The 24,374-nt window shown below is 36.6% G+C and overlaps 1 protein-coding gene across 1 annotated transcript in view; it reads right to left on the bottom strand.

Annotated features, from left to right (window-relative positions):
* DPY19L1 (dpy-19 like C-mannosyltransferase 1) overlaps positions 1-24,374 on the bottom strand; it is a 93,282-nt gene that overhangs the window by 36,198 nt on the left and 32,710 nt on the right. Inside the window, exons 7-10 of the mRNA XM_043463224.1 lie at positions 18,513-18,570; positions 7,834-7,925; positions 5,533-5,632; positions 3,198-3,275 (exon numbers count right to left, since the gene is read on the bottom strand). Of these exons, the coding sequence (XP_043319159.1) occupies positions 3,198-3,275; positions 5,533-5,632; positions 7,834-7,925; positions 18,513-18,570 (328 nt within the window). The remainder of the gene's footprint in view (positions 1-3,197; positions 3,276-5,532; positions 5,633-7,833; positions 7,926-18,512; positions 18,571-24,374) is intronic.

Below are 24,374 nucleotides of genomic sequence, written 5' to 3'. Positions count from 1 at the left end.
GAATAAAAAGCCCTTTTTCCCACTACTGGTGGGAAAGTATCAGTAAGTTGGTACACTATGGAAGACAGTATGGAAGTTCCCTAAGAAATTAAAAATAGAACTATCATATGACCCAGAAAATCCACCCCTGGCAGATACTCAAAGGAAACAAAAACAGGATCTCCAAGAGATATGTGCGCTCCCATGTTCACTGCAGCATTGTTCACAATAGCCAAGACACAGAAATAGTCTAAGTTTCCAATGATGGATGAATGGATGTGGAAAATGTGGCATACACACAATAGACCAAAACTCAGCCACAAAAAAGAAGGAAGTCCCTGCCATTTGCATCAGCATGGATGGACCCTGAGAACATTTATGCCAGGTGAATGACCCGTTCAGGAAAAGACAAATACCACAGGATTCCACTTATATGAGGTACCTAGAGTAGTTAAAAGTATAGACGTAGGAAGCAGAATGAGGGTTTCCAGGGCACTGGGGGGGGAGGGGGGGGGCCAGGGGAGGAAGGAGTATAGGGGGTTATAACTTTGCAGGGTATAGAGCTTCATTTTTGCAAGATTAAGAGAGTTGTGGAAATAGATAGTGGTGATGTTTGCCCAACAATAAGAATGTACTTAATATCACTGATGTGTATACCTAAAACAATTAAGATGGTAAAGTTTATGTGTATGATATTATTTTATCATAATAAAAAATGGAAAAAAAATTCATTTTGGAGGCAATTTCATATTTTTTTCCTTTATGTAACTATGGAGATTCAGGCGTTTGTAAAGCAAAGATAGTCCATAGTATGTAACTGATTCCATAGTTAGTCAGTGACATGATCAAGCATATATCATTTACCCAAGATAGGTTCTACTATAAACTAAACCTGTGTCATGTTAGTACTTTTAAAACTATAACTTTATGTCAAAGTCCTCATCCATAGCTGCTTATGTGATGACAGACTAAGGGCTTAACAATTATTCTAATTTTTACTGCAATATAAAAAAGAAAAAACATATTAAACACTTTGCAGGAAAAAAATCAAGTGCGAAAAAGGATAAGTACTGTCCAATTCCAATCATGCACAGATTTGAAACTCTAACAAAATAATAGTAAGTGAATCCAGGAATATATAGTTTTGCTTAGCTCAGAAAAGCAAGGCCGCTTAACGTAGAAAATCAATCAATGTAATTCTTTATAGTAACATATTAAAGAGGGAAATATACACAGGATCTCTAGACAGATGTAGAAAAGCATTTGATGAAACTGAGCCTTTACTGATTTCTTCGAAAAAGTACTCAAAGCATAATGAGAACAAAGGACAAAGAAGCCAGCAGAAAGTAGCTGGTCAAATCAGGAACAATTCAAGCATCAAAATAAATAATGAATGTACTGGATTACACTGCAGTGAATAAAACAAACGACATTTTTTCTTGGTCATAAGAGAAATTGATGAAAATTTTGAATAGGAATAACACAGAAGAGAAAAAGACAAAGGGCCTATAAACATACCAAAACACATTCAACTTTACTGAAAACCAGAGAAAAATGTAAATTAAGGTCATAAGATACCATTTTATATTCTCCAGACTGACAAAATTAAAAAAGAAAAAAAGATACAGAACAACAAGGACTGTTACATGTTACTGGTCAAAGTAGTCTAATCACTTTTGAAAAGCAATGTAATATTAAATTGTGAAATTGAACATGTATTTAATTTACCACCTAAAAATTCTACTACAAGGTAAATAGCTTAGAGAAACTCTATATTTATGTTCCAGGAGGTATGTGGAAAAATGCACAGCATTATTCATAAAAGGAGAGAGAGAGGGAAAAAAAATCTAAACATCTTTCAACAAGAACATGGATAAATAAATTGTGCTTAATTTATACAATAAGAAACATAAAGCAAAGAAAATGTCTGAACTCCAGTAACATACAAATTTCAGAAATCTGAGTGAAAACATATTTTACACAAAAAGGAAACCATTTTATAAACCTCAAAAACAATACAAAAATTTAATTATAAAAATCTATTATCTATGCATAAGTATATGTATATGGTAAAGTCATAAAGGAAAACAATTATAATTTGAAAGGTCAAGCTCATGGTTATCTCCAAGAGAAGTGAGGCAGCTATATTCAGGACACAAGGGCTTCAAAGTAATGATGGTTCCAGTTTTCAGCTGGAGGGTAGGCTCATGATTGTTCATTTTATAACTCTGTTCATAATTTATTTTATAACTGTCCTTTTATATGTACCAATTATTAGACAACAAAAAATATATGGCTGTAGTATAAACCCTGACAGTTGGGATTTTTTTTCTTTTTAGTAATACAAGTGCCTGACTTAAGCTTTTATTGCAATCCACTTCAAATATGGCTATCTCTTGAATAAACATACTGCCAGCCACAGAACTAAAGTCAGGTCACCTACCCTTACAGAGGCTCCTTTGTTTTAGAGATCTTGGTTAATTTCAATACCTGACCTCTGGGCCAGTCTTTTCCCTTCCTGTGATTTAAATTTCCACTCTTATGTTTTAAATCCACCAAAAAGGAGGAGCCCTGAAAACCCTATGCCCTCATCCTAGAAGCCAACAAAGGCAGAATCCCAGATGCACACTTGCTCCCTACCTCTCCCATACCTCCCCTTGTCCCCGTGACATCTCAACCTCCCATCCACTGACAGCTGGCCCTCTCTGACCTCCTCGGGGTATCATGGCTTGTCCTTTTCTATAGTCCATACCACCTTCCAAAATACTATATAAGTTACCAAATTACTATGTTTATTATTTATCTTCTGTCTACTAGGATGTAATCCACATACATGCTGGGATCTTTGCAATTCTACTCACTGATATGTCCCATGTGCCTCAATAGTTGGTGCTCAATAAACGGATATTCCACTTTATTTTAACAGAAGGTTCCTGGATAACATACCATTCCACGGTCTCTTTCACGAATTATCTTTTTTACTGATAACGTACAAGTTGGGCACAAACTCAAATCAGGTAATATGACCCAAAATAAAATTTTCAGGGTGGCCTATTTAAAACAAGATCTGTTAATTATATTACAGTTTTTGAGTAACACTTGTTTTAGTTATGGAACTTTGTTAAAACTAGTTTCAGCCATGAATAAATCAAATATTAATCAGGAGCTTTGTTTTAAGGTCAAGATACATGGGAAAAAACAAATTCAAAAATCATTACCATGTGCATATAAATGATCTTCCGTAACTTGCTTATGTCAATGTATCCCACAACATAGAGTGCAAATAATGATGCAATCTGAAATTTAAAAAGTTATGTGGAAAAAAAAAAGTTATGTGAAAATTTAAAATTATACATATATAATGAATAGATTAAAAAATTAAGAAAGGAATTATCTTTATTTTGCCTCAAATTTATATTTATATAGAAGGTTCTTTAGTTTCCCTCTTACCTGCTAATTTATTATTAAACATGGTGAATACATTAATATAGCAATATCGGTTGACTATTCTCTTCCATTCACTTCTCTCTCAAGTAACCATGTAAATTATCTGCTTTGCAGATTATTCAAAACAATATTCCTTTTAATGTCAGAGTGACTCTACTGCCGACATGTACAATTACAAAGTGCCTTGCTTGAACAATATGAAAATGCAATTATAATGTGACAATTAATACATAATTGGGAAAGATATATTAAAAGCTAAAAAATAATTATTTAATGCATGTGTGTGTGAAAATATATTAAGTTCTGCTTGTTAGTCACACTTAAAAAGTATCTCCATTAGTGTTCTCCTTCATACTTGTACAAATATTCCAGTGTTGGCTATAATCAAATTTATCAAATTTCAAGCTAGAAATACTTGTATTACAAAGGTATTACATTTTTTAACAGTTTTAAAGAAAACTGTGAATGTGTTTTCCAAGAATTCTAAGAGTACTGGAGTTATTCATATGAATTAATTGATTATATGAATAAACTGATTAAACAATGTACCTCTTAGTAAAATGGCTCAGCTGGTAAAGAATCCGCCCGCAATGCGGGAAACCTGGGTTCAATCCCTGGGTTGGGAAGATCCCCTGGAGAAGGGAAAGGCTACCAAGTCCAGTACTCTGGCCTGGAGAATTCCATGGACTGTATAGTCCATGGGGTTGCAAACAGTCGGACACGACCAAGCAACTTTCACTTTCACTTTCACTTTTTTAGTAAAATAGAGAGGTATTCAAACAGTGTCTTTCTATCTTTCTTCATGGAAAAAGCAATTCAAATTAAATTCCATGCTTCTCTTACTACACAAATATGTTTTAAACAAACAGCAAAATAGCTGAATACTTATAAACATATGTCTTAAGTTCTATTCATCAAGTTTTTAATCTCTAAGTAATCTACAATAAATTTTCCTAAAAGCAAGAAAACAATGTTTCCCTTTACCCAGATTTCTCCATGGGGAACACGTCATTGCTGAAGGGTGACTGATATGACACAACAACTGTGGGCAAGTGTGTTGTTACTCAGTGTAAGCCCCACAGAGAAGCATATTACTACCTCCACTCACTCCATGCAACTCCCCCCACTCCCCACTCCCCACTCCCCAGATAAAAAACATAAAGCTGACCATCTCCACTAACTGGAGGGTAGGAACTCTCCCTTTCCATTCCAGGGGCTAAGCAATACACAACAGGCCACTGGGTTTTAAGGAGTGACCCTCACGGACATTTTAAACCAGAAACATTTAATATGTCATCAAACTAAAGAAGACAAGAGAATCTAAAAGGTAAGCTCAAATAAAGAATTAAGTACAAATAGAGCCGCCTGCAATGCAGGAGACCCAGGTCTGATCCTTGGGTTGGGAAGATTCCCTGGAGAAGGAAACAGCTATGCACTCCAGTATGTTTGCCTGGAGAATTCCATGGACAGAGGAGCCCGGCAGGCTACAGTCATGTGTCACAGAGTTAGACACGACTGAGCAACTAACACGCTCACTTTTTCAAAGCGTCTCTTAAAAAAAAATATATATGATAGAAACAGCTAACCTGACATCCTGTTAAGCAGTGGTAATGTGTTAGGAGTCTTATAATACATTCATGACCCCATCTGATCCTAATCACAACCCAATACAGTAGGCTATTTCATTTTCTCTACTTCATATATGAGAAAACAAACTAAGAAAAGTTAGGCTGTCTGTCCAACAGAGTGAACAGAGTTAGGTCTCAAATCCAGGCTTGACTTCATTTCTCAAGCAAGACATTTCAAAGAACATTAAAAAACAACTCAAGTTGCTTTATATGAATAGGAATAAGGCCAGTATAAGAAAGAATCCAAGCAGTGGGGGCAGGGAAAAATAAGCACACATTCTACTCCCCTTTCTCAACACCCATTAATAAATAAATCTTATTTATTGCCCTATCTTGAAACTTCTTTCAAAATATCAACTGAAAAAAACATTTTAGGACTTAGAATCATGTAACATATCAGTTCTATAATTTTAGATAATTAAGTTCTTGTAATCAAATACACTAAACTTAATTCAGTTTAAAAATATAAGCACCTTACCTGAGTAAGAAGTACAAACTGAGCAAACTGCCAGGGAAGCATAAAAAATACATTGGAAATGCAGAGTGCAATCAAGCTTCCTCTGTAAAGTTTCGTAGCCCTTAAAAAGATAAAATAAGTTTAACCAGAAAAGATCCCCTGGAGAAGGAAATGGCAGCCCAGCCCAGTATTACTGCTTGGAGAATTCCGTGGACAGAGGAGCCTGGCAGGCTCTGTAGTCCACGGGGTCGCATAGAGTCAGATACGACTGAGTGATTAACACACAACCAGAAAACATTCTAGCATGGCTCCAAACCACTACAAATTAGAATCTCTAAATATAATCAGTTATAACATATAAAATGAGTCAATGAATTAATAAATTATGCCTACTGACACCCAATTACAACAATTTCCTATGAAAAGTAAATACCCAGTATAACTATAACAAGGGCTTCCCAGGTGGCTCAGTGGTAAAGAATCCACCTGCCAATGAAGGAGACACGGGTTCAATCTTTGGGTTGGGAAGATCCCCTGAAGAAGGAAACAGCAACCCACTCCAGTATTCTTGCCTGGGAAATTCCATGGACAGAAAAGCCTGGTGACTACAGTCCATGGATTTGCAAAAGAGTCAGAAAGACTCAGCAACTAAACAACAGCAATAACTGTAAAAAACAAAGTTGCCGAAGGAGAGAGGGGGAAATCAGAGTCAGTGTATCCACTGAGTTTTTTCAAACTATATTTTGGTGAATTCACAGCCCAACATATATATGTAAAGCTGCATTCAATAGATTAATTTGGAGAGATAGATGATGGCTATGAAAAAAATCACAGAAGTAGCAGATTCTAAGCAATAAGTATTCTGCAGACAAGCAAGCAAGTGTTTAGGGTATGGGCTGAGCAGCTGACAGAGGTTTCCTGGAGGAGTTGAGATAAAAGCTGGGTCCTGCATGAATAGGGCACAGAAAAGAGAAGAGGAGGAAAAGGCAGGGGGCGTTTGGGGCTCTGATCTGAGCAGCTGTGGACAATCAGAGCATATTAGCAAGGGAATGAGAGGAAGAAAAAGTTTGCCAGCACTGGATTTAAGACAGAGGCAGAGAGAGGGAGGTGAAAAGCAGAAAATGGAGACGGATGGGCAGTCTACTGTGTGCACTGTATCAGAGAAAAAAGCCAAGATCAAGACCGTGGTTGTGGAGACACAGCACGTGCGGTGGACAATCAGGTGTTCATACAGCACCTCACTTCTTCCCAAAGTGTGAGAGGGAAACGTCTATCACCGTGCGCCAGAACTAAAGGCTACGAATTCAGAGTTCAGCTTTCTTGAAGATGCTAAAGAAGCTCTAATTTCCATAATAAAAGAGGGATTTAAGGGAGAGCAATCAGGCTGGAGTTGCAAAGACTTTAAAAGCTAATACAAAAGTTACCACCCATCCCATATTCTGTGAAAGGCCTGTCTAAAAACACTACCTAAGAGACAGAGCCCATTGGCTCTATTCCTGCTAAGATCATCATGGGGAAATGGATCACCCAATGGTTTGATGTAACAGATTTCAACCAGTTCTCCTGAATTCTGCATTGAACAGAGTTAGACTAGTCTGAGTCATCTTCAGATTTTCATCACGCTCTGTTCTACTGTTTCCTACACTCCATTTTATCTTCACCCTCTGAAACAAGGCAGCATCCATCTAAATTCTGTATCTGTCAATAGAAGGGGAGGGAACTGTTCTCCTTTAAACTCTCTTTCCACCAGTGTGGTGCCTGCATCTCTATGAGGTCTCTAATTGAAGGCCAGAGAAACAGGGAAGAGCCCAATCCAATCCTAAATGTCTAGGAGGAATTCTCCTAGCGTATCTTTATCTACTCAGGTTTCTTTCTACTCCTGCTATCCAGTTCTCAGGGATGCTAAACAAATGTACAGAAAAGAACTACACATATGCGAGTTCCTGACCACACCTATTCTATGAACTGTTCTTGTGTAGGATACTGCCACCAGCTTTCCCACTTCTTTCTATTTTTGGAAGGCTGCTGTGGTGGCAGAAAATGGAGATGGCAGAAGAAGTGGAAGCAGATTTGTTGCTCCTCCAGCAGTATCTGTGGACCACTAATTAAAGGAAAGAAGACTAAAGGGCAGATAAAGAAAATGTTTTGGGTAGTAATATGTTTTGAAGTTATATTCTTAAAATACCTTTATGAAATCAACCTAGCAACAGCATCATCTTAATTATTTTATTACATTGTTTTTATAGCAGAGGTTTAAAAAATTCCAGCTTAAGTTATTCAATGCAAAACAAACAACAACCTCTAAAGATAAGTCAAAATTACCTGAGAATATGAGTCACAAGCAACATCTGAAGTACAAGGAATGGATATGAGAAGCTTTCACGAAGAGGAGGTGTCCACATCACACGGGTACACTGAAAAAAAAAAAAAAATTCATAGTGTATGGTACCTTTGCTAAATGTGTTGAATAAGACATACCAATTGAAAGTTGCTATTAAGCCTTTCTCACAATGTAATGGCGTGTCAGAAAACAAACTATTGATACTAACATTTTTACCAATAGCCAAATTAGGAGGAAGGCACACAAAGCATAAGACCTAGTGAAACACTAACATCATGAATTGTCAACAGCGAAGTCCTAAAAAGCTTCACCTGCAGCTTAAAAAGAAAAGAGGGAAAGCACCAGCAAGAAAATGTTCTGCCAAAACTAAAAACACTACATTTGAGTTGGCTATGAAAATTAACTATATAGTTTGTCTTCTTTCACATGAATTTCAGCAAAACTATTCATAACTAGTTCAATAACCTCCGATTTATCCTCAGATATGCAGATGACACCACCCTTATGGCAGAAAGCGAAGAGGAACTAAAGTGCCTCTTTATGCAAGTAAGAGGAGAGTGAAACAGCTGGCTTAAAACTCAACATGCAATAAACTAAGATCATGGCATCCGGTCCCATCACCTCAAGGCAAATAGATGGGGAAACAATGCAAACAGTGACAGACTTTATTTTCTGGGGCTCCAAAATCACTGCAGATGGTGACTGCAGCCATGACATTAAAAGACACTTGCTCCTGGGAAGATAAGCTATGACCAACCTAGACAGCACATTAAAAAGCAGAGACATTACTTTACCGACAAAGGTCTGTATATTCAAAGCTATTGTTTTTCCAGTAGTCATGTATAAATGTGAGAGTCGTACCACAAAGAAAGCTGACGCCGAAGAATTGATGCTTTTGAACTGTGGTGCTGGAGAGGACTCTTGAGAGTCCCTTGGACTGCAAGGAGATCAAACCAGTCCATCCTAAAGGAAATCAGTCCTGAGTATTCATTGGGATGACTGATGCTAAAGCTGAAACTCCAATACTTTGGCCACCTGATGCGAAGAACTGACTCATTGGAAAAGACTCTGATGCTGGGAAAGATTGAAGGCAGGAGGAGAAGGGGAAATGATGAGATGGTTGAATGGCATCACTGACTCAATGGACATGAGTTTGAACAAGCTCCGGGAGTTGGTGATGGACAGGGAAGCCTGGCGTGCTACAGTCCATGAGGTCACAAAGAGTCAGACATGACTGAGGGACTGAACTGAACTGATTCATAACTAATATTTCAAAACTCTCTGGGGACATCACTGTTTGTATTTTTATTGGTAATACTGCTTAAAAGGAGCACTCCATTTTTGTTTTTACTTCTTTGACCTGAGCTGCCAAGCATTTATAAAAAGTGGTACAGGAGATCAAATAAAATAACAGAAATTCTAAAATAGTTATCAGTCTTTCTGAAAGCTAACTTTGGATTTGATTAAATAATATAATAGTCCAGTTTTAGCACTCTATCATGTTTCTGCATATATATTTAATATATTAATAAGTCCATGTTTCAGTTTGAAGAAAACAGCACTGGATTAAATGTAAAACAATTAGATATCACTACTACTAAGCTAGTCACACCAGAGGAAATCATTGCATCTTTCAAGTCAAGCAGGGTAAATTTAAGGAATATATAGAATGACAAAGATCATGATGGAAACAAGCCTTTATCTTAGCTCTGCTTTAGACTATTAGACATCTCTACTACCCCTATAGAAAGTTTGAGTCAATTTATTTTTTTTCCTACCAAAACTCACCATTCCCTATGAAATTAACATAAACATATATTTGTAAATGAACTTACATGCAAGAGAATATGAAAAGATTGAAAAAGTCTTTAAAAATGCATGTTTGTTGCTGAGATGCAATTTTTAAAAATCAGTTTATTAAATTAATTAGTTTATTAGAGATTTCAGTATGATTGACAGAGGAAATGTATAACCAAAATTTATAAAGCTACCAATCTCTATGCAAAAACCAGTAAGAAAATACTTAAACTATATAAAACACAATTTGAAAATTTTCCTTAGACTGTTCACCTACATTTATTTCATTACTAAATTCAACAATGTTGTCATCTCTTAGAAATTCATTTCTCTTAATAGCAAAAGTCACTCAGTTTGCTAAAACTCAATTACATCCTCTGTAAAGTATGGATAAGAAAGCTCAATTATAAATTATAACAAAGAGCAAGGTTTTCTCCTTCTAAAATGTTAAGAGTGAATGAATTCAAATGTATGTGAAAGTGCTTCTTATTGTTTCTCCAATAACACAAGGTGCTTTTCTAGATCTGATACAAACATAACTGCTGATCCAAATGATACCATATAACATGAAAATTTAAAAAAAAAAGATTTGTCTTAATCATACCTTAAGTTACAATAAATAAGTATTTTTATTTAACTATAATTCTAAGTGGAAAGTAAAAATCTATAATTCTCTTTATAGGTTGAAATGTAAGAATTAAAGGAGGAAATATACATGTGAACTGCTTCAAAAAGGATCACAGAAATGTATTCTGCACTCTGACAAAGAATAAGAAATTCTTTAATTGTGAAAATAAATTCAATAAAAAAATCTTGCACTGTTTAAACTGTCCTCATCCACTACATAATTTTTAACCTATTTTGGCTTGGTAAGGGCTAAATCTTTTAGTCATGTACTCAAGAATCAAAAACAAAGGAATTTCAGCAACAAACAGCTTCATTTTTCAAACTCTCTTTTCAAATAGTTGACTTACATTACTAGAGATCTGAGCATAATCTAAATGATTTCTTTTCATAATTTAAAAATAGAAATAGAACTGACTACTCAATTACAACTTATAGTTAGTATCAAATAGATTATGTTTAAAGCTTGTTCCAAGAGTTTTAATTAGAGTTAACATATAAGGTTTGGGCTTAAAACAAATGATCCTACCTCTTGACTGAGGCACTGCTGTATTAGCTACAATATTACTTTAAACACTATACAAGTGATTCCAAAATGATTCCTGACCTCCATGGGTTTGGCTACTCCTTTTCTAAGAATGGTACCGGTTTAAGGATTCAACTATTCAGATGTCAACCATAAAAATGCTGGATGCAACAAAAAACGCAACAGCCACACCACATCATCTAGCTGTTACCTGGGCAGCCCCACTGCTTAGGCAGGCCCTTAGCTTGGCACTGGCTTTATGAGGCTGGTGGGACCGCACCTTTATAAGTCAGGGAGGTTTCTTGGAGCTTCTGTCTCTTTCTGTACCATGTACTGATACGCTGCCCAATTAAACCGTCAGTTATTGGTACATACGTCAATTTGAATCCGTAATACAATTCCGGCTCACACAAAAATCAATGCCTCAGTGACACAGAAGTGCTCCGAACAAGCGTTGTGTGCCTGTGTGCTCAGTCGCTCAGTCACGTTCGGCTTTCCAAGGACCTGTGCGCTTCAGCCTGCCAGGCTCCTCTGTGAGATTTTTCAGGTGAAGGTTGCCATTTCCTCCTCCAGGGGATCTTCCCAACCCAGGGATCAAACCCAGGTCTTCCGTGTCTCCTGTACTGCAGGCAGATTCTTTACCCACTGAGCCATCAGGGAAGCCCTTACTCTCTTAATAAAGTATTTCTATTGGTTCTATGGAAAGAAATGTTTATTTTTGTCTCTGATCTTCCAGGATATCAGCATATCCTACCATAAAGTTTGCAAAAAACTTCTGTGAAATGAGTCAGCCTTGTTGGATAAGAAATACCTTACATCTTCAGGACTCCATCCTTTGCAGCAGTAACTCAAACCTGACCTTTCCTTACGTATTTAAACACAGAAAAAATGTCTGACAAGGTGTTATCAACTCCGCCACCTTTACTATGTGGTTGTAAACCAAACTACTCAAGGTTATCAACATGCTCAATATTCTGTATACAGTATGAAAGTATTCGTCATGACACAAAAACAATATAAATCTTAAAATGAAACAAATGATTCCAACTGCATTAAATGGTAACCTAACAGAGAAGCAAAAATAATTTAGGTATATATTGAGCTATTTTACTTTTGAACTCTGTACTCCTTGGCAGATTATGATCTTAGGAAACAAAGAACAGCAAAGAAATCTTAAACTTTACTTAGTAGGTTTATGGTTAGTAATCATGTTAGTGTACTAATTTTGAAATTATTTTGTATATACTACGGAATAAAGCAAATACATAAATATATTTAGATTATGGGGAGGGAGAAGATACAAATATGAAGTAGGGGAAGGCAGAGTTTATAATACTAGATGACTAGATTAGAATTAATGGAGGAATCAGTGTGAATTAATGACTTCTGCTGAAAGAAGCTAAAAGTGATTACATCCAAGCAGTAATAAGCACACCAAGCACCCTGCTTTTGGTCTCTAAATACCATTTTCCACCAGCAGGATCTAAGATTCCTTGGAAAACAGCTGATTCCAAATCTAGGGACAGGAAAGTACTAAGTGATTTTGAAACAGCTTTTTGTGCAAGAGAGTAAGTGTTCAAAGAACACTGAGGGAAATAAAGAACACTGGACATATCCAAAGGGCAGAGAATAGTACCAAAATACACATGCGTGCCTACACACACACATACACAACTTAGGAATTAATCTAACAAAAAACTACAATATATAAAACACTGCTGAAACAACTGAAGATTGATATAAATGAAGAATAGTTATGTTTACAGATGGGAAGATTTGATATATTTAGAATGCCGCTTCTCCCTAAATTGATCTAGAGATCAAGGCAATAACAAAAGTCCCAGCAGGTTGTATATCTGCTGAGGGAAGGAGGAATCATGGAAAACTGATTCTAAAATTCATATGGAAATACAAAGAACCTGGACTAACTAAAACAACACTGGAAAAAAAAAGTTAGAGACTTTTACCACCAGATATCAAACTTTTAAAGCTATAATATTTAAGATAGTATGATACTGACTTAAAGATAAACAGCCAAACTGGAGCAGATTTGAGAGTCTAAAAACCAATCTACCGATATTCAGTCACTTGATTAATGACAAAAGCATCAATACAATTCAATGGAAAAAGAATTGTCTTTGCAACAAACAGTACTAAATTAATTTAATATTCAGATTTAGGGTGACGAAGCAGAGACAAGCAGGAACTTTCCCTGGCAGTTCAGTGGTTAAGACTTCACTTTCCAATGCAAGGGTGCAGATTCTATCCTTGGTTGGGGAACTAAGACCCCACCTGCCTCATGGCCAAAAAACCAAAACAGAAAACAGAAGCAGTATCGTAACAAATTCAATAAAGACTTTAAAATACAGTCAACATCAAAAAAAAAAAAAAAAACCACCTTGAAAAAAGAAGAAGCACTGAAGAACAGTCAAGAGGCAGAGACAAGTCACAATCTCATGTTGTGCTTAGCTTCCAGAAAACTGCTGAAGTTGAATCCAGTGACTGATACTAAAAAGCTAAAAATTAACCTCTTCCAAATTCAATTGCTTGTAAGACCAAAGAGATCATACCTTGGAGTTAGCATCTGAGAAACTGGAGATTGAGCCACAGGGCAGAAATCTCCTTCATTCATTTGAAACTGGAGGAAATCTTAAATTAAAACTACAGCACTGCCCGGCTTAGCAAGACTCATGGTGGGATCCAAGCTCTTGGCCCTTACCCTATATGCCCAACACAGGAAAAGATACTCCCTCTCGGACGGAAAAAAAAAAAACGAAACAAGCAAAAACAATTATTTAGTTCAGGCTTTATCATTCTGTTATACAAAATATCTTGCATTAAATAGAAATGTATGAGACATGTAAAATCAAATATATAACCCACAATCAAAAGTAAATTCTAGTCAGAAAACTTAAATCCACAGAGAACATTAATGTTGAAATTAGCAGACAGGGAATTTAACTGTAGTCATTGGGTTTAAAAATTCACAGAAAAAGATGGATAAAATGGGTGAACAGATAGGAATTTTCAATAGAGAAATAGAAGCTCGGGGAAAAACTGAAATTTATAATATCTAAAATTAAAAAATCACTGGATGGGCATTAAAGCAGACAATGTATCAGAATAAAGTATCAATGAACTCAGGGACACAGCAAAACAATATATCCAAATAGAGACAAAGACAAACAAACAAACAAAGATGAAGAAAGTACCAAAAACCTGTGGGACAACATCAAAAGCTGAACATACATGGAATTGGAATCCTCAAAGACAGTAAGAAAGAGAATGGGGAAGACAAAATATCTGAACAAAAGATATTTGCTAAAGTTTTCTAAAAACTGATTTAAAAAATCAACCCATGGAACAAAGATATTCAGTGAAACCTAAGCAGGATACATACAAAGAAGACCACATTTAAGTTCATCACCATCAAACCAAGAGAAATCAAATACAAAAAGAAAGCTTCAAACCACTATAGAAAACATATTACATTCAGGGAAACAATAGTGTGATAGATGACTTTTCAAACAATGTAAGCCAGAAGACAAAGAATGACATTTAAAGAGCTTAAACATAAAGCTTTCAACCCAGAATTCTTATCCAGCAAAAAAAAAAAAAAAAAGCACTTAAAAAAAAGAAGGAAAATAAGGATGTTTTTAGAAAGGCAAAAGCTAAGCGAACTTATTGGCAGCAGATCTGCACCACAATGCTAAATAAAGTTCTTAACACTGAAGAGAAATTACACCAGATGGAAACCCAGATCTGCAGGAAGAAATGAAGAACGCCACCGAAACCCAAATTGAAACATCCAGCTATGAAAGATGACTAGGAGTTAACCAGGCATAGATTAGGAGACACAGGGAGAGGGAAATATGCAGGACACAGGAAAGAGCATGTGCAAAGGCCCTGAGACAGGAAAAGGAGCAGTCCTTTCTGGGAACTAGAGGAAGGAAGGACAGCAGGACTGAGGCAAAAAGAAAATGCTCTAGAGTGGAGAGACCCAGAAGGGGCCAGGTCATGAAAGATGTTGTGGGCTAGTTTTCTACCACATTAGAAGCTATTACTAGTCTTCAAAATACATCAACAGATTCATCTCCAACTAAGACTAGCACACACTCTGTTTTTGGATTTTTGGAGTTAAGTTTCACAAATACACACAGCACTCAATAGCCTGAATAAATAATACATCTTGCATTTACACTATCTACCAAACTAACATAAAAAATATTTAAATCATGTCACTCATCTGTAGGTAACCCTCCACGGCCTTTCCATCTGCTCCAAATGAACCTTACAATGACTGATAGGACTACAGAATCGGCTCTTTCCACATCCCACCTTCTACCTTTCACTGTCTGGCCTTATACCTTCCACTCTCTGCTCCTCCAAAATGGCCTCCTTGCTTTTCCCCAAATAAATCAGAAGACCCCCCCTCAACCCTCCCCACCTTTAGCAGAAGACTGTTCCACCTTCACATCCACAAAGGACCTTTGCTTTCCTAACTGAAACATTTGCAGCCTCTACAGGTCCTGACAGGGTAGGCCCTCAGTATATGCTGTTGATTTTTCCCTATTTATTTTTTTTGAAGTATAGTTGATTTACAGTGTTGTTAATTCCTATTATACAGCAAAGTGATTTGGCTATATATGTTGTTTTAAATCAGTTGAATAAACAGAAGACCCAGAACAAATGTCCTTACCATCATTAGAAATCAAAGGGAGGAAGGAAGAGGAAAAGAGGAAAGAAAAAGTTCCTTAAATTGGCAAGAAAAAAATCTCATCATAAAAAGCTAAACAAACGTATTTTACATAAAATGAATTTTTAACAGTCAAAAACTGGAGAAAAGTACTGCATTTAGGTTTTTTAATGTACCCATCTAAGTGCTTTTCAATTAACATGCTAAAAATCAACCAATGCTATACACATCTTATAATAAGAAAACATTTTAAAAGCAAAGCAAAATTGTTAGTTTCCATCTTAGCAAAAATTCTCAATAGGAACAAAATTAACATTTAATTAAAAAGTTGGATAAGTAAAACATCTGCATAATTTTTATTATAAAATAAAAATTTTGTATATAGCCTCAATATTACTGATCATTACTATGAGCCACTAACAGCTTCTTTATTGTGTTTTCACATTTTTTCAGATTTGAGGGTTTTAAATTTTCCTTTTAAATAATTTGATTAATCATTTATGTGACACAATTTATAGTTCTTCTATTAAAGCAAAAATTTCCCCTTGTAAAACCATCTGAGAAAGGAATACTTCAGAAAGTACATCATATAAAGAAATGGCAACCCACTCCAGCATTCTCGCCTGGGAAATGCTGTGGACAGACGAGCCCCGTGGGCGACAGTCCACAGAGCTGGGAAAGAGTTGGGCGTGACTTAGCAACTAAACAGCAGCAACAATGAAAACAAAAATACTACCTTAGACTCAATTACAGAGCAAATTAAATAATGGAAATAGAACTTAAAAGCAGGAAAACAATTCACAACTGTTTTTTCACACATAAACCACTCACTCACATGATTTAAATAACTCTTCTAAGAAAGAAGGGTACCACTTAGAAAACAGCCAGATGTTCCAGTGGGACACACACCGTGATTCTCTGGAAAAGTTCACTAAATACATGAGTAGTTGCAACCAGAGTAGATGCTGGGCCCCCCCCACAACACAAAAACTGTGTACTTTAAACAACACTTTTAAAAACCAGAAGAAAACAAGGGTCTGGAAATCTTACAATCTGAAAACCAAACAAAAAATAATAATAAAATAGTTTTCAGTTACTTGTGATCTCACAGTTATTTTACCCAAAACTATAGTTTATGTTCTCAATTAATATCATTACTCAAAATGGTCACTTACACACTTTAAAGCTATAGTCATTGATATAAGTACAATTATTTACTTAACTAATTCAGGAAAACTACAGTTTTAATTCTAATCTCATTTAGTTAATCTTTTCCTAAGTAGAAAGTAAACCCTAGGTATGTTTCAATATATCAAGTAGCTAAAAAGTGTTAAAAAAAAAAATCCACCAACCTGAAAAAGGAACTGAGCTATCTATTTCATCGTTAAAAACTGAAAAGACTTTGCTAAGAAAGATGGTCATGCTACATGAGTATCAAAATTATTAGAAAAACATACAGTCAAAAATTAATAACCCCTAATTTACACTGAGAATAACACAGTAGACCTTTTTGCTTAAGAGATGGTAATATTTAAAACTGTGCCTTGGGTTCAAAATTTTCAACAATCTCTTTCTTCTCAACATCTCACTGTGAACAGCCAATGCTCCTTCTTCCACTGTTAAACAATTATTTCCTATTTCTTAGGGCATTCTCACAGATTTGTGCTTCCAAATGTTTTATGGTCCACACCAAGTCACTAAGCAGCATCGACAGTCAAAAAGTCAAATAATTCTTTTTTTCTTTGTTCAAACTTCAGAGCAAATCAATTAATTGTCATATTGCAATCAATTGTGAAATAACTTTAATCTATAAAGTCACTCTAGCTTTAAATTTCTATGATTTTAAATACTACGCATGTGCTAATTTAAGTTTCATTAGTAATGCACTAAATAATAGGAAAAATAAGTCCAACCCTTAGTCTACAATTTAGTTTTTGTATGACTACCCTCAGAGCTTTGTAACATGTATATATTCAAATATTGTAGGCAGCATGGAAACACTTAAAAGGATTCAGTTACTTCACACAAAGCAACCTGACCTTTTTATATGAGAATTCCCCTCATAGAAAACTTTCATGAAAGAAAACTAGACACACACACACATATATATATATATTACTATACATTCATTTATAATTATAATTAAGTTAGTGGAAGGATTTCATTGGCATCTTGAATTTATATTAAAATTTAACCTAAAATAAGTTACCAATGACAATATAAACAATTACACAAGTTAATAATTACTTAGTAGCAACTATGTGTCAAACATTGTTCAAGACATATTAGAAATATGAGCGTATTTTATCTCCCAATAATCCAGTGAGACGGATCACATCATTACGACCTTACAAAGAGAAAATGAGGGCAGGTGAGATCAAAGGGCTTGCCCAGGTCACTCAGCCACTCAACGGCAGAGTCAGGCTTCGAACACAGGCAGCCTGGATGCAGAGCCTCTTCTTTTTACAACGCTATTCTCTTTAGAAAAGAACTTGGATACACGCACAAGTTTATAGACACAATAAAACATTCTGCAAAGGACACTTAAAAGTATATCAAGATTCAATATAAATGCATTAAAACAGAAACATATGCTATAGCTCCTATATCAAAAAGCTACCCCCCACAAGAAGTTAATGGATACATGGCTAGCTTATTTTTACTACAGTTAAAACAAGAGTTTTCAAAATTTTAAATTATATACAGAATTAACACAGACCCACTATTTCTTTAAGCCACTAAGAGATGTAGCAAAAGATACAATGGTTATAAAATTTAAGATAAATGCTAGTGTTTAAAATTTGAATCAAAATAAGATTAAACATTTAAAGACTGCTACTATAGATTAAATTTAAAGAAATTAAAGAAACTTAAATGCCTATATATTTCTATATTATATATTGGTAAAATTTTGTATTAGCAAAATGTCTCAAAATTTTAAAAAATACTTAAATGAAAATCGTATTTCTAGAAGTAAAAACCACTAAACAGTTTGAAAATATTTGTTTACTACCTACCTCTCCATGATTGAAAAAGAAGCACAACACTGTAACCAAGCCTCCTAAACGGCTGCCGCTGGAAAAGAATATAAGAAAATGTAACTCCAGTAACAGAAACCAGGTCAATCCTAATAAAACCCTGAAATAACATAGCATGATAATCTGCTAGTACTATAGAAAGTTTTAGTTTAGCCACACTAGAACTCTATTGTTTACAAAACAGCTTATTTCCTCTAATGTATCATTAGTTTAAAAAAAAAAGTTTTGTTTTTTAAAAAATCATTTTCCATCCTCAAAATATACAGAAAAACAGAAAATGACAAGGAATAAAAAAATTCTTATTCATCATGTTACTGTGCACCATGCAACCTGATCTTTTTTCATTTTTTAAACTTTTTTAGTACCAACTATTTTTCTTTGCATATAATATACATTCAGGAGAAAGGATGGAAGCTAGTACAGAAAAGTGCTTTATGGTCAGAAAGCTGGAAATCACCACACTGCCTCCTACCCTTGGAAATTCACAAAGTGTGTTAGCATGTTAAAGATTTAACTAATTCAGTACTTCCCAAACCCCATCTCCAAGCTACCTTTATACATGCTTAGGAAACACTAGTTTACAGATTAAGTTTTATCATTCGTTTTCAAAAAATTGGAAAACATAACACAAACATCAAAATATGAGAATCTGGCTTATACCGCTAGCTAAGAAACCACAATGGTATAGCTTGACAGTCCTAACAGTTAAAGCTTCATTTGCTCAGGTAAAGATGAAATACGTCCCCATTCTCCTCTGACCTTGACCAAAAGCATCTGCGCAAGGGAAAGGAAGGCTGTTTTCAACTTTGTTTCATCATTTCTTTCATCTCTACTCTTGAGGTCTTTGAGTTCTCTTTAGCTCATGTTGCTTTCTTGTAATTTTACCCAGATATCCTTCCTTCTTTCTATCCATCCAGAAATACGTGTATATCACAGAAAAGCAACAAAGAATCAGACACAGGTATTCTAGGCCATTATGTTTATTCTTCAGGGTGTACAAATGAGGAAACACAGAGGCGATATGTGAGATGGCAGGGATAATTCATGTACCAAGAACATCTACCCTCCCCAACATCCCCAGAAGGAAACAGGTAGGGCTGGGATCCCCAGCACATAGGGACAGTCAGCCTTGGCTCAAGAGGGAAGTGGAGTCTGCATGTTTAGTGGCAAGGAGTTTACAGAGTTGCTATTTTCCCCAGAGTTAGGGCACAGAGCCACTTGCTGCTCAAGAGAACAGGGAGCAGTGCTAATGGTCTGAGGAACGTGGAGCAGGAGGTGTCTGAATACCACTTGCACTCAGGAGAGAGGTAAAGAGGGAAAACAGAAGGGCTGTAGAGCCCTCTTTAAGGGATCAATAGAAGTTCAAGATCACAAATTGTCACAGAGACACTAACAGTAACAGTAATGCTATGTGATCTTTCTCCACTGGTTATTAATGTGGACCAGCACAAATGAAATATAAAGGGGCAAAGAAACAGCATGCTGGCCAGACAGTAGTGGAGTGATGGATTACAGAAATAAGAAAGGCAGATAAAGGAGCTAGAAAAGGTACAGGACAGGGGTTGGAAGTTTGGGTTCTCTCCTCAAAAGGCATAACATGGCTACTTCAAAAGACCAGTAAACAGGCAAACTCCAGGCTCACTGCAAGTGATGAGACTTTAGGAAGCTTAAGAATGCATTATGGGGACTTCCCTGGTGGTCCAGTGGTTAAGAATCTGCCTGCCAATGCAGGGGACACGGGTTTGATCCCTAATCAAGGAAGATTCCACATGCCACAGGGCAACTGAGCCCGCGCCCCGCAACTACTGAAGCCTGCCCACCCTAGATCCCTGCTCACTGCAACTAGAGAAAGCCTGTGTGTGGCAATGACGCACCACTGAAAATAAACTTTTGAAGAAAAAGAACGAGTTGTGGATTTAAATAATTAGATGTTTAAATACTGGGTATTAAAGAAACAAATATGTTTGAACAATTTGAACATATTCTAACAAGACAAAAAGCCATAGATCTATATATTTTTAAAAAATGGTTTCCTGCCAGCAACCCTCCTCCAATCCTATTCACCAAAGACAATCAGTAACAACATTTGTTCTGTGTCCATCCTTCCAAATCCTTCTCTATAACCATACAAAAACATGTTTTAGTGTTATTATACTATTAACATCCCTCCAAAATGTCCCTTTCCTAATCTGTTATTCCTAATCCATACATTTAACCCAAAGCATTCTTTTCAACAGATGTCATATATTGCACAGTACAAACACTTTGCAATTTGTTCCACCCTTTCCCTGTTATTGGTCATACAGATGTTTTTCAGTTCCTTGTTATAATTTTTAAATGATAAAATAACATCTCTGCACATGTAAAAAATAGTGTTTTTACTTCTATCAGATAGACCTGTGAGACTGTCAAGTCAAAGAATGCAGACGTTCCAAAAAAGCCACTCCAGTCCATACCCTCACCAGTGTATGAGGGGTTGATTTCGATATAACACAGAACCCAATGTGCCCCGACCCTTTTACATTTTGCCCATAGGAAGGGTGGAGATTTTTTCTGTTATTTTGATTTGTTCTTCCTGCCTATTTGTAGAAAGCGTTATGTCGGTGGGTTGTTTCATTTTGCTTTCATTTACTCTTCTGTGAATTGTTCTGTTCACATTCTTATCTGTTTTTCTATTAGATTTTCTGTTTTAGATTATTTATTTAAAGATTCAGTTCAGTTCAGTTCAGTCGCTCGTGTCCGACTCTTTGCGACCCTGTGAATCGTAGCATGCCAGGCCTCCCTGTCCATCACAAACTCCCGGAGTTTACTCAAACCCATGTCCATCGAGTCGGTGATGCCATCCAGCCATTTCATCCTCTGTCGTCTCCTTCTCCTCCTGCCCTCAATCCCTCCCAGCATCAGGGTCTTTTCCAACAAGTCAACTTTTCCTTCACATGAGGTGGCCAAAGTATTGGAGTTTCAGCTTCAGCATCAGTCCTTCCAATGAACACCCAGGACTGATCTCCTTTGGGATGGACTGGTTGGATCTCCTTGCAGTCCAAGGGACTCTCAAGAGCTCCAACACCACAGTTCAAAAGCATCAATTTTTCAGCTTTCTGAAAAAATTTCAGCACTCAGCTTTCTTCACAGTCCAACTCTCACATCCATACATGACCACTGGAAAAACCATAGCCTTGACTAGACGGACCTTTGTTGGCAAAGTAATGTCTCTGCTTTTTAATACAGGGATATACATTTTTTACTGTCATATATGTGACAAAACCTTCTGGTATAACTTATGGTTTACTCTACAATAAAAAATTTAACTTTATGTAGCTAATTTTATAGTAAAAGGTCAATATTTTTTTCTTTTTTCCTTCTGCATTTCCTGGCTTGTCTGTGAAGGTCTTCCCCACCTCAAAATTTTACAACGTTCTCCTATAATAAGATTATAGTGCAGCATCTTTTATGATTACAGACAGCTTTGCTTAACCAGGCAGGAAGGCAGATTTTCTGGTATATTGTGGCTCTGCATAGACAAGACCAGAGAATAAACTTTGCTTATCTACAAGGAATGTTCTAAGTTCCAATCATTAGGAAATGATATGACTTGCAATAAATCCAAAACAGTGTTCCCAGTGTTTAACTTCCTACCCTCTGATGCTTAAAGACTATCACATAGGTCATTTTTATTTTGCTAAACAGAAAAAATGTAGCAATCACTATATTTAAAATTAATTTTTTTTTTCCATTACAGTTGATTAGTTGCTATTTCAGCATTCCCTAGTGGTTAAGAAAAAAAAAGTTTCTTCTGCAATATTACCACCAACTGTCAGAAAATATGAAAGCTCCTATTGTGCAAATTTTAAAGCATTCTAAGCTTGGTAAACATTTACCACAGTTATTCATACATCCCAATTAATCTTCTGGACCTTAATTTCCTTAGATATAAAATAAAAGGATAAGAACATAAAAAATCTTAAAAATATTTATCAATTCTAATGTTTAATAATCTTATAATTTTCTTCTTTCCCAAATCTTTCTGTAAAGTGGATTTAAACCAGTCATCACATTTTGGTAGGCTCAGTTAATCATTGTGGTTTTTACCTCTATATACCAAAGAATTACGAAACATGCAAAGTTCAAAATAAAGAAACAAAAGTAATCATTGTTGTTTAGTCATTAAGTGGTGTCTAACTCTTTTCCGACCCTACGGACTGCAGCCTGCCAGGTTCCTCTGTCCATGCGGCTTCCCAGGCCAGACTACTGGAGTGGGTTCCCATTTCCTTCTCCAGGGGATCTTCCCGACCCAGAGATCAAACCCCCATCTCTTGCATTGCAGGCATATTCTTTACCGCTACGCCACCAGGGAAGCCTGATATTAAATTACACTTGTATAAATGCTTAAGAAAGAGAATATGAAAGAGTAATCTAGAAACAAATCAATCAAGAGGATTTCAAGTCTGGAGTTTGAGAGGCAAGCCTCAGCACCTGCTAACCCGCCAACCTGACTGAGAGCTGAGCATCCTTCCTTGAACTTTTTTATTGTTTAGTCACTAAGTCGTGCATGCCTCTCTGCAGCCCCACGGACTGTAGCCCGCCATGGAATTCTGTCCATGGAATTCTCCAGGCAAGAATACAGGAGTGGGTTGCCATTTCCTCCTCCAGGGGATCTTCCTGATCCAGGGATGGAACCCGCGACTACTGTTTGGCAGGCGGGTTCTCTACCACTGAGCCACCAGGGAAGCCCTCTCTCAGGGGCAGGGATATTTTGAACATTAAGAAAAGAGAAAATAAAAGGTGAGAAAGAGAATGAGAATCAGGAGGGCTGAGAAAAGTTCTCAGCTTGGTCCTGCCAGTCTGTTATAAACAAATAATCAATGCCTTTAATTTAACTCTTTGTCTGCTAGGACCAAGAAAAAGAGTTTTATTTACAAGATTGTGAACTTCTTGATACATCACTGCAACTGTTGCAGTGCCAAATACCGAGCCTCTCCTAAGCAGAGATTCAAAAGGTATCTTTAGAGTAAGTGAAAACATGAAAAGTCTTCAATCAGAACACTGCTGGCATTCATTTTGGGGAACCTTGTGGTTAAACATACATTTCCTGTCACTGGTACTGGGACCTCCACTCCATGATGCACAACTTCCTCCCCATCAGCTCAGCCTCTACCCAGAGGCTTCCTTCCCCTCCTGCCTTGAAACCTCACTCTGCTGGGAAAGGCACTCTGTCAGGCTCCTACATGGCTCCAGGCCCAGAGGTGAGGCCAGCAGCCTCCTCTATTGTTATCTTCATTAAACGCTGCTCATCAGAGCTCATTTCTCTCACATGCTCTCCTCAGAGCTGTCACCTCCCAACAGTCTAGCTCATTCCCGTTATTCACAGCTTTCTCCTACCTCAAAGGCACACCGAGTTTCTTAACCCTCGGCCGAGCACCACTGGAGAATATTATACCAATGTGCAAACCTGTGCTGTCCTAAAATTATAAAACAAAACTTTTAAAACCTGTCAATCACAAATCCTCATGGACTATGCCTCCCAAATATCTCGGAGACTGTCCGCTTCTCTCCATCCCACCCCCACTAAACTAGCTCGGGCCACCACCCCCTTCCCCATGGGCAGCTGCAACACCTTCATGCACAGCTTCATCAGGCTGTGCATCCATGCTCACTCCTCCTACAGTACATTCTCCACATTATGCCATCGTTACAAATAAACGAATACAATGACACTAACTATCCACTCAATCCTTCACTGGCATTCCATTATTCTCCGGAGGAAATTCAAACACCTAAACATGTCTAGGATGCTGTGTGGGATCTGGTTGTGCATATACCTCCAGATCCCTCTCACTATTC

Source organism: Cervus canadensis, chromosome 3, assembly GCF_019320065.1.
Source record: "Cervus canadensis isolate Bull #8, Minnesota chromosome 3, ASM1932006v1, whole genome shotgun sequence".
NCBI classification, from domain to species: domain Eukaryota; kingdom Metazoa; phylum Chordata; class Mammalia; order Artiodactyla; family Cervidae; genus Cervus; species Cervus canadensis.
The sequence above is the reverse complement of the archived record's forward strand: the minus strand, read 5'-3'. Positions and strand labels throughout refer to the sequence as shown.